The sequence below is a fragment of the Lemur catta genome, chromosome 19, assembly GCF_020740605.2.
Source record: "Lemur catta isolate mLemCat1 chromosome 19, mLemCat1.pri, whole genome shotgun sequence".
NCBI classification, from domain to species: domain Eukaryota; kingdom Metazoa; phylum Chordata; class Mammalia; order Primates; family Lemuridae; genus Lemur; species Lemur catta.
The window spans coordinates 19,333,536-19,344,749 of NC_059146.1; the positions used below are offsets into that span (position 1 = coordinate 19,333,536).

The window sequence follows — 11,214 nt, forward strand, 5'->3', positions numbered from 1 at the left end:
ACTCCGAGCACGGCCTTCAGCGCCTGTCCGCGGGAGGGTGGCTGTGCTAAAGCTTTTCCGCAGTAAAGACAGCGACTCGGAATCCCGACTGTTACAACTCCAGAAAATCAGTAACTTTCGCAACTGCAAAATGAGAATGTCATTATTAGTGCTCAGAGGCAGTAAATAAGACATCTTTGGAACCAGTCTGCTAGGATTGAACTCCATCCTGCTCTTTACCAGCGTGGAAACGGTCCCTGTTTTAAGGGAATGAGAAAACTGTAGAATTATTAATAGTACCTGTATGGGAAGGTAAGACAAATAAGGAATTGTCATTCAGGAGGATACAGCAGAGAACGAAACAAACTTCCCTGCCCTCTTAGTGGATAGAACTTCTCGCAGAAAACACCAAATGGCGGACAACGGCGGTGCAGCGGGAGGCCCGGAGGCCCCGGGGGCTTCCGTGGAGGCTTCGGCAGCCGCATTTGCGGCTGGGGTCACGGCTGTGGTCGGGGCCAGGGCCGAGGCCGCGGAGCTCGCGGAGGCAAGGCCGAGGACAAGCCCTGGATGCCCGTCACCAAGCTGGGCCGCCTGGTTAAGGACATGAAGATCAAATCCCTGGAGGAGATCTATCTCTTCTCCTTGCCCATCAAGGAGTCTGAGATCATTGACTTTTTCCTGGGGGCATCTCTCAAAGATGAGGTTTTGAAGATTATGCTGGTGAAAAGGCAGACCGGGCTAGCCAGCGGACCAGGTTCAAGGCGTTTGTTTCCATCGGGGACTACAATGGCCAAGTTGGTCTGGGTATTAAGTGCTCCAAGAAAGTAGCCACTGCCATCCGAGAGGCCATCATCCTGGCCAAGCTCTCCATTGTTCCCGTGCGGAGAAGCTACTGGGGGAACAAGATCGGAAAGCCCTACGCTGTTCCTTGCAAGGTGACAGGCCGCTGCAGCTGTGTGGTGGTGCGTCTCATCCCTTCCCCTAGAGGAACTGGCATCGTCTCAGCCCCTGTGGCCAAGAAGCTGCTGCTGATGGCTGGCACCGATGACTGCTACATCTCAGCAAGGGGCTGAGAACCCGTGGTTATCTCAACTTCTAGGAGTGTTAAGTAGGACCTTCACTGAAGGCACCCTCGGTAGGAATTTTACAGGAATTACTGTTTTACATGAAATGTTTTCTGGTTCTTAGGAGAAAAGGTTTTACCTAAGATCCCAGTATTATTTTAACAGTAACATGCTTAGTTATATTAATTAGTATACTATGCTTAGTTAATATGCTTGCATAGCTTATCTCAAAATGTGAGACAATGAGTAGTACCTATTTGTGTGTGTGTGTGTCTCTCTCTGTCTCTCTTAGACAACTGGTGTGATCTTTAAAGTCCATAAAAATCAGTAATAAAATTAGTTGTCCTTTCTTATTTCTCAGGTAGGCTGTTTCTTCTCCAGATTCTTACTGTTCTGTAAAGACTGGTCCTAGTCGGTATTGTCCAAGGCAAGGCGGATGGCTTTTGATCTAACTGCAGTGGGTCTTTGAGAGTCGTAGTTCAGTCTGGGCAGCTGCCACCATCCAGGGGATGCTATCTGCTTTTGTCCTGGGCAGAACATCATCGAATTGGGCCCAGGCAGGCATTTGGAGGCTAAGAGGGAATTAAAAATCCCTGCAAGGGTCGCAGCGCCCCTCCGCGGAGCACTGGGTGACCTCAGCCAGGCCGACTTCTCCTCGGAGCACACTATTTGCATCGGATCAGTGAAGCCCACTGGGTCCTGTGTTTGCCGGTCGCTGGGTGTGGAGCGGAGCGTAGGCAGCGGAGTAGGAGCATGCTGGGCTCCGCTGAGAGCTGTTCGGTGGCCTGATGCCTGGCAGGGAGTGCTGGCCCACAGCCAAGCTCCCTGAGCTCGCCACCTTTGTTTTACCTGAAGCGTGATTTTCCCCTTTCATTCAGGGATTTCCTTTTGACTTCCCAAAACAATTTATTTCATCCAGGGATAGTGCGGCAGTGCCCCAGTGGGACAAGCTCCTCTGATCCTTTGAGGACGTATTTGCAGGACAGGCTTGCAACATGTCAATTTCAGTGGACGTTGAGTCGAGTTCTTTTTGTGCTCCTTCCTCCATTGCAAACACGGCTTCGACCCTATCAGTTCAGTTTGGGCTTTTTTTTTTCCTTAACGGAAACACAGACCCAAGGAGTTTGACACATATGCGTTGAGGGTTACAACCCCTGCCAGGAGATTGCACTGTCCTGTCCTTTTTTCTGTTGGTAATCTTTGGTGAAGTTCTGAATTTCCATGAAATGTGTAAATTTGAATGAGTAGCTTTCTTTATTCTAACTGTTTGTGGTTGTTTTATAATGGCTTATATCCTGACTACAGTGTAATTGTGTTAAAATACTTGAGTAATCACAGCGTGGCCAATTCTTTCCACTTACTTTCACAGGCATTTCCATTTCTAAGTCTGTGATTTCACTGTTGGAACATAGGAAGCTGCCCTGGATGATAGGAAAAGGAGAAATAAGAGACCCATTGCCAGGTGGGTAAGAGGAACCAACTAGGGATAAGCCATGTATATGCTAGATCTGCTGGTTCTAGAGGGAAAAGTCCCTTTAAGATATGAAAGATGCTCCCTCCCAATGCTCCATACATGTGTAGAAACTGGGGCTCCTTGAGTTTGAGTTCCTACGTTTATATCTACTTTTATAAATGCCTCCAGGCTCAGAAAGTATGGGTGTGTCTTTCCTCATTATCTATGTTACATTCCTTTTTAACTCAGGATCCTGTTTCTCACCAGCTCATCCTCCTTTTTTCACTTGAACTTTCGTAAGGCTTTATATTTTTACAAAATACTAGTCTTTGATACTGCTGTTTCTTTACTGTAAAATGACCTATGTAGTTGTGTGATTGTTTGCATGGGTATATTCATTGATCATTTATTCATTAACAAGCATTTATTCCTTTTTTATAACTGGTTGAGTATTGAGAGTCCCCAAGACCACCCATGGGTTCAGTGACTCACTAGGAGTAGTCATAGGACTCAGAATATAGTTGCACTCGTGCCCTCTAAGTTAGGGAGTAGTCCATAAGGACACCCTCATTCTGATGCCAACTCCAGAGTTTGGGGGTCCTCAAGACCATCCTCACTTCTGACATTAATTGCAAGTTGAGAGTCCCCAAGATCACCCTCAGGTCTGAAAATTCACTACAAGGATTCAAAGAATTCACTGAAAGCTGCTATACTGATGGTTACAGTTTATCACAGTGGAAGGATACACACTGAAATCAGCCAAGGGAAGAGATACATGGGGGAGAGTCCAGGAGGGTTCTAAACACAAAGCTATCCATTTGTCCTTCCATGGTGGAGTCATAGACAGTGTTAATTCATCCCGGCAATGATGTGTGACAATATGCACCGAGTGTGGCCAACCAGGGAAGCCCACCTGACCCTTTGTGTCCAGATTCTTTACTGGGCCCCATCACATAGACATGGGTGACTGCTCATGTGGCTGACCTCAGGCTCCAGCCCTCTGGAGGTCACACTGATACCATGTGACTCAGACCCCCACATAAATCACATTGTTTGACAATCTGGTATGGTCCAAGGCCACTAGGTAGACAGAGACACTTTTACCAGGCGGTATATTCCAAGGGGTCAGAGACGACTACTCAGGAGCCAAGGGCAGAGGCTAGACTTGTCTTTGGAAAAGGTTAATTTTTTTTAATGTTTGACATTAGTTACATAATTTTAATTTAACAATGCTTATACAAACATTTTTATTATTTAAAAAAATTATTTTTAATTATTATGGGTACTTAATAGTTGTATATCTTTATAGGAAAAAGGTTAAATTCCTTACTACACAGTGGCTGAGATTTACTTTAGCAAAAGAATATGAAGCAAAATCAGCAAAGGGAAAAGTCTGGAGGAAACCAGCCATGTTTCCAAGAGTCTTCTGCCAGTGGAGTCACACAGGATGTGCTTAATTCCTCTAGCCACAGATTGTGTGATATGTATAAGATATTGGCTGCTAGATAACATTAGAGACTCAGCATCAAGGAGTTTTACTGGTGGTAAGTCCCAAAGGTACCCTCTGCCTAATGTGCTAAAATTCCAGATGCTCAGAAGGAAGGCAGGTGTTCAGCATAAACTACATCATCTGCACAAATAGTTTAGGCACAGTGAACCACTTGTATCAGTTCTGGCAATGGTGGGAACCCTCCTGAAATCCAAGTTCCTTAGAGGCCAGTCAGGGGCCAACCTTGCAAGCAGACCTTTCTATGGAGAGCAGTAGAAAGGAGAGCCTGCTATATTAATACTTTTGGGGTTTGTTTAAAAATCCAGAAACTTGCAGTGATTGTACATTTGAGTGGGGGAATTAGAACTTGCTTCCACAATCTTGTGCTAAGTGGAAACTATAATTAGAAGCATTAAAATTGGTTGTTCTGATGTGTGGCAATTAATATAGTTTTGGTTTTGAAACTCAGTGATATTTAAGTTAATGTGAAGTGGGACAATGGGGCACATTTGTGATATATTCATTAAGGAATCATTAGGAGGTATAGCTTGAACTGTAAGTTAGAAATATGTAACTGGGTCTCAGTAGAAATTCAGGATTGTAGATGAATGTTTATTTCATATATTCACTCACTATTCAGGAATAACAGGTAACCAAAATAAGATTGAGACATTGGAGTAAGAAAACATTGAAAGGTAACTGACCAATCTCTTGTTCTTGCTAAAGTGGATATTTCTATTTAGTGGGTTGATCTATGGTGCAAAGGACATAGAATAATGAGCTTGCATCATCACATTTGGTAATAATCTTTTGTTTAGATTCATTTTAGAAAACATTAGGCCTTTCTGGTAGAGGTCTCCTGTAACTCCTATAACTAGCCCTTCTTACACCCTTAATGGGGTTAGGCCTCCTGGTGTCTCCAACAAGGTGGGATACCTACATATTTAGTACATCAGGAACAGGCCAGAACTCAGTATCCATCCTCCATAACTGACCAAGGTCCTATTCTTTTTTTCTTCCCCCTCGGGACAGGGTCTCTCTCTTTTTCAGGAGATAGAGTGCAGTGGCGTCATCACAGCTTACTGCAGCCTCAAAACTTCTGGACTCATGAGATCCTCCTGCCTCACCCTCCTGAGTAGCTGGGACTACAGGCATGTGCCGCCATGCCAGGCTAATTTTTCTAATTTTTTGTAGAGACATGGTCTCGCTAATGCCCAGGCTGGTCTCCAACTCCTGGCATCAAGCGATCCTCCCACTTCAGCCTCCCAAAGTGCTAGGATTATAGACATGAGCCACCATGCCTGGCTGCCAAGGTCCTGTTATTACTTTTACAGCCAGCATCTCAGTCCAGCTGACTTGTGAGGATGGAAACTGTAAGAACTTTAGAATTTTCTAAAAACTGATTTCCAGTGGAGTTGTTTACTTCCCTCAGGATCCATGTAGGAACCGTGAGTGCAAGGCTCTGTGCGCCTGCACTCCAGACTACCTCCTCCATCCCTGTTGCTCACTAGCAGTCTGTACCCATCACCGTCTTCTGCTTTTTCAACTTTAATTATTTTATTTTCTTTCTTACCTGTGGCCTGCCTTTAGTTCCTAAACAGTAAAAATAACTATAGGTTGGAAGGATACTACTTATGTCCTTTGTGGCAAATCCTATTGCCTTTCTTTAATTTTTGATCATGTCGATCAGCCTTCCCTTGATATCATTTTTGCCCCTGTAATTCCACATGATACATGTCTTCTGATGCTCTAAATCCTTTTCTTTTCTGCCTTCACTTGACTCCCCTATTTCTCATGTTTGCCTAGTGATCGCTTCAATTGTGGAAATTCTATTAATACATCACTAAGAATTCATACTCTGCCTGCCTTTGATTTTATGCTTGATTTTATTGTTTCTTTATTATGTCAAATTTTTTTTCTGTACTAAAATAATTGGAGAGTCACTCTCTGCCCAAAGCTGGAAACATTAATACTTCAGTTTCGTACATACACACATATACATACACAACCTATTATTTACCTTTTTGTGGTTTGAAAGTTGATGTATAACACACAAATCTGCATCTTACTCTTTTCACTTAATAATGCATTATCCTGCAGGTCAGAAAACATAGCTGAAGTTCAGTATTTTTTGAGTAACTGAATAACAGTCCAGATATAGATATACCCTGATGAATTATGAGGGACATCTAGCTTATTTACAATATAAAGCTTGTTTTAATAAGCATTCTTATCAATATATCCTTAAAAACTGATACTTCAATTTCTCAAGTTGACTCCTAATGGATTGACAGAGTATAAAATGTGTTTTAAGTTAGTTTAATTTGTTTTTATTATTTTTTTTCTCTTTTCAGATGAGTCAAGTCCAGAGATTAAGGAGTTATCTGCAAAGAGGACTATTAATGAAGTATTATCTCAGTTTGACACAGTGATAAAATGTACAAGAAACATATGTAAGGAATGTGGAAATGTTTACTGCCACGATACCCAACTTACTCTCCATCAGAGAAATCATATAAGAAAGAAATGCAATCAGTGTTTTCATTGTGGGAAATACTTCAGTCGTCGATCAACTCTCATTCAGCATCAAAGAATCCACACAGGAGAGAGACCCTATAAATGTAAGGAATGTAGTAAAACCTTCGATCAGAGAGCACACCTGACCCAGCATGAGAGAATTCACACGGGTGAGAAGCCCTATAAATGTAAAGAATGTAGGAAAACGTTCAGCCAGATGACTCATCTCACTCAGCATCAGAGTACACACACAAGAGAAAAGTTCCATGAATGCAATCAGTGTGGAAAGGCCTTCAGCCGGTCCTCAGCCCTTATGGATCACCGGAGAATTCACAGTGGAGAAAAACACTTTGAATGTAAGGAATATGGCAGAGCCTTCACTCAAAGTGCACAGCTCATTAGACATCAGAAAACTCATTCTGGAGAAAAACTGTATGAGTGCAGTAAGTGTAAGAAATCCTTCATACGCCTCTCTTCCCTGATTGAACATCGGAGAGTTCACACTGGAGAGAAACCGTATCAGTGTAGGGACTGCAAAAGGACCTTTAGTTGTGTCATGCAGCTCACTCTACACAGGAGAATTCACACTGGTGAGAAACCCTATGAATGTAAAGAATGTGGAAAGGCCTTCAGCACCCACTCTTCCCTTGTTACTCATAAGAGAACACACACTGGAGAGAAACCCTATAAATGCAAGGAATGTGGAAAAGCCTTCGGTGCCCACTCTTCCCTTGTTACTCATAAGAGAACACACAGTGGAGAGAAACCCTATAAATGCAAGGAATGTGGAAAAGCCTTCAATGCCCACTCTTCCCTTATTACTCATAAGAGAACACATAGTGGAGAGAAACCCTATAAATTCCTTGCCTGTGGGAAGGCCTTTAATACCTCCTCAACATGTTGTCAACATAATAGAATTCATACAGGGGAAAAGCCCTTTGAGTGCAGTCAGTGTGGGAAGTCCTTCAGATGCAGCTCTCCCCTTACTCGACATTATAGAATGTGTAATGGAAAATGCTAGCAAATAGTCAAACCTCAACTTTTAATTCTACTTGTTCCACATCATTGCCAGTACTTTTTACTCTTAGTCTTTTTAAATAAAAGCAATTATAGTTTGTGTGGAATGACACCTTCATGGCAGCTTTAATTTGCATTTCCCTGATAACTATTGACTTTGAGAATCTTTTCATGAACATTTTGACTATATCTTCGGTGAAGTGTCTGTTTCTCTGAGTACGGAGTTGTGAGAGTTGTTTGCCAGATTTTTGGAAACATTTTCTACTATTCTTTAACTTGCCTTTTCATTTCCATAATGGTGATAAATCAAAAATTTTAAATTTGATCATATCCAGTTAACATTTTTTTTATGGTTCTGCTTTTTATGTTTGAAGAAATACTAGTCTATGCTGAGCTTACATAAAATTTCTTGCATATTTTCTTTAGCTATTTTGTAGTTTTACCTTTTACAGTTAGATTTATTTCAAGTTTTTATGGATAATGTGAGGAGGTAAGGGTTGAAGTATATTTTCCTCCTGATATAATTGTCCCATTCCAACATCATTTTTTGGATATGTCTTTCATTTTCTCCTTGAATTGTGTTGCAGCCTTTCTCAAAAATCAATTAACCATTTATGTATGGGTGTATTTCCGGAATCTATTCTGTTTCATCAATCTATTTGTCTTTTTAGCAGTTCCACAGTGTCTTGATTATTAGCTTTAGAGGAAGTGTTGAAATTAGGTAGTATAAGTCCTCCAGCTTTGTTGTTATTTTTTAAAATTGTTCTAGCTATTCTAGCTCATTTGCCATTTTGTGATAAATTTTAGAATCACCCTGTCAATTTCTGCCAAAAAGCCTTGTTAGTATTATAATTGAGATTACATTGAATCTGTAGTTCAATTTGAAGAGAACTGACACTTTAATAGCAGTGACTTGCAATCTGTAACCTTAGCATAACTTTCTATTTCAGTCTCCTTTAATTTCTCTCACCAACACCCTGTAGTTTTCTGCATGTACGTTCTTAAACTTATTCATAGATATTTTCACAATATGTAAATTGGTTTGTTTTATAATTTATTTTTTCAGTTGCTTATTACTAGACATGAAGATACAGAAGAGTTTTGTATATTTACCTTGTATCCTGTCTTGTTGAAAATTTCACTTATTCTTGGAGTTCCTTTCGATCTCTTAGGTTTTTTTTTATATAAGCAACCATATCATCTGCAAATAGAAACAGCTTAATTTATTCATTTCTGGTCTTTATGCCATTCATTTCAGGGGGTTTTTTTGGTCATCTTATTGTGACCTCCAGGGCAGTATTGAATAGAAGTGATGAATGTAAGACCTGTTGGGGAAGAAGTGGCACTCTGAGAGTCAGGATTTGGTTTTCTCTTAGTGCATACATTTGAGAACCTTGAATCCCCAGACTTCCCAGTGCCTTCTACATCCCCTCTTCTTGTGGAAGACTATGCAGAGCCCTAAATGAGGCACCACTTTTTCAGACAATGCTTGCCTTCCCTGGGATCTTCTCCAATCAGTAATAGGTTAGATTTCAGCAACACCAAGGGAAGTGCTGGGCCTGCTATGGGAAGAGATGGAGTCAGGCACCAAAGGAGCCATAGGGGCTGGCTCAAATGTACCAGCAAGAACGAGAAGAGTAAACCTGTGAGGAGATCCTGAGCCTACTGAACAGAGGGGGTAGAATACAAAGTTGTATAAGGGAGAGTTTATTGCTATGTGGTCACTACACGACAGGATTAACGCCCTGGCAAGGGAGCAGAAAGATGCTTCTAATGGATACTGGGATAATTCTTGAAACTTGGAAAAAGCCACAGCTCTCAAATCAAGTAGAGATACCAGAACTTCCATGACAACCTGGAGGAAGGGATCAAAAGACTCAGAGAGGAGGAACGTACAAGGAGGGAGTGCAGGCATCATGGAAATGGCTAGTAGTGGCTGTGCATTAAGCCAGATCCGACTGTAAGAGGTGCTGTTAGGGAACTGGGTTATCTAGTTCAGTGGAAATGATAGGATCTCAGAGTAATGGAGGCCAGGTGACAGCCCTTAACCATCAGAGGCAATGAGGGTGTAATTACCATTGTGGGTGGAAAGGTTGGAACAGAACCTCTAGGGAATGATCTTCAGAGATCTAGCGATCTGGCTTATAGCACATGAGTTTGCTGATGGCAAGACAAATCTGCTGCCAATAAGAGTATTGTTTAAATAAATATATTAATAATCAAATAAAATCTTGATGGCCAGAAGGCTGGAATAAATGATGACCACCTCAAGGAAAAATAATCAGGGGAGATAGCCACTAATCTAAACACACTGGAGGTTCTAATTTAGCAATAGAAAAAGGAAATGATCAGCCAACAAGAGGAACACAAAAGACCAATGTAACAAATAGCACACAAAGTCAAATGAAAAGAATAAAGCTGAATTATTACACTAAATGAAAATGTGAATTTACCTATAGAAAAAAAGATTCATATTTTCAGTTTTGAAAAATCAGCTATAGTCATGCATTGTTTAGTGATGGAGATGAATTCTGAGAAATGCATCATTAGGCGATTGTGTCACTGGCGCAAATATCAGCATGTACTTACACAAATCTAGATGGTAGATTTCTCCACACATAGGCTATGTGGTACAAGCTGTTGCTCCTAGGCTACAAACCTGTATGGCATGTTATTGTACTGAATATTGTAGGCAATTGTAACACAGTGGTAAGTATCTGTGTATCTAAATGCATCTAAACATGGAAAAGATACAGTAAACATATAATGTAAAAGATTAAAAAAAAAAAAAGGTACAACTGTATGGGACAATTGCCATGAAGGAGTTTGCAGGACTGGAAGTTGCTCTGGGTGACTTAGTGAGTTAGTGAGTGAATGTGAAGGGCTGGGACATCACTGTACACTACTGTAGACTTTATAAACACTGTACACTTAGGCTACACTAAGTTTATAAAAAAAATTTTCTTTCTTCAGTAATAAATTAAACTTAGCTTACTGTAACTTTATAAACTTTAATTTTTATAACTTTTTGACTCTTGTAATAATAGTTTAAAATATAGACATGTAGAGCTGTACAAAAATATTTCCTCTTTATATCCTTATTCTATAAGCTTTTTTCTGTTTTTAAAATTTAAATTTTTCTTTTTTACTTTTTAAACTTTTGTGTTAAAAATTAAGACACAAGCACACACAAAGGCCTATGCAGGGTCAAGATCATCAGAATCACTGTCTTCCACCTCCACATCTTGTCCCACTGGAAGGCGTCCGGGGGCAGTAACACACACGGAGCTCTCCTCTCCTATGATAACAATGCTTTATTCTGGAATACTTCCTGAAGGACCTGCGTGACTTTTGTTTTTTAATAACTAGGAGTACATGCTAAAATAATGATAAAAGGTACAATAAATGCATAAGCCAGTACCATAGTCACTCATAACTATTATGTACTGTACGTAATTGTATGTACTATGGCTTTATACTACTGGTAGTGCAGGTTTGTTTACACCAGCACCACCACAAACATGTGAGTAGTTAATTGCCCTGTTACATTAAGACAGCTAAAACATGACTAGGCGACAGGAATTTTTCAGCTCCATTATAATCTTATGGGACTACCATCATATATATGGCCCACTGAAATGTCATTAGGTAGCATGTGACTTGTAGGAAAAACAGCCTGTTGTGTGGCAAGAGTA

The 11,214-nt window shown here is 40.8% G+C and overlaps 1 protein-coding gene across 2 annotated transcripts; it reads left to right on the top strand.

The window, feature by feature from the left end:
- Positions 1–16: 16 nt before the first annotated feature.
- LOC123624593 (zinc finger protein OZF-like) lies at positions 17–7,646 on the top strand. 2 transcript variants are annotated; one of them, XM_045532559.1, is made up of 3 exons: positions 17–1,114; positions 2,413–2,505; positions 6,340–7,646. In XM_045532559.1, exons 1-3 carry the CDS (start codon positions 1,024–1,026, stop codon positions 7,521–7,523), a joined length of 1,368 nt encoding a protein of 455 aa, XP_045388515.1. In that variant the 5' UTR covers positions 17–1,023; the 3' UTR covers positions 7,524–7,646. The 2 variants fall into 2 exon arrangements, with proteins under 2 accessions (XP_045388515.1, XP_045388517.1); XM_045532561.1 differs by lacking the exon at positions 2,413–2,505.
- Positions 7,647–11,214: the final 3,568 nt, after the last annotated feature.

Excerpts from the sequence above, each read along its gene's own strand:
- LOC123624593 (XM_045532559.1), top strand. The coding sequence starts at position 1,024 with ATGACTGCTACATCTCAGCAAGGGGCTGAGAACCCGTGGTTATCTCAA. Across the intron at positions 1,115-2,412 it reads CTTCACTGAAGGCACCCTCG|GCATTTCCATTTCTAAGTCT; the intron begins GTAGGAATTTTA and ends TTACTTTCACAG. Across the intron at positions 2,506-6,339 it reads AATAAGAGACCCATTGCCAG|ATGAGTCAAGTCCAGAGATT; the intron begins GTGGGTAAGAGG and ends TTCTCTTTTCAG.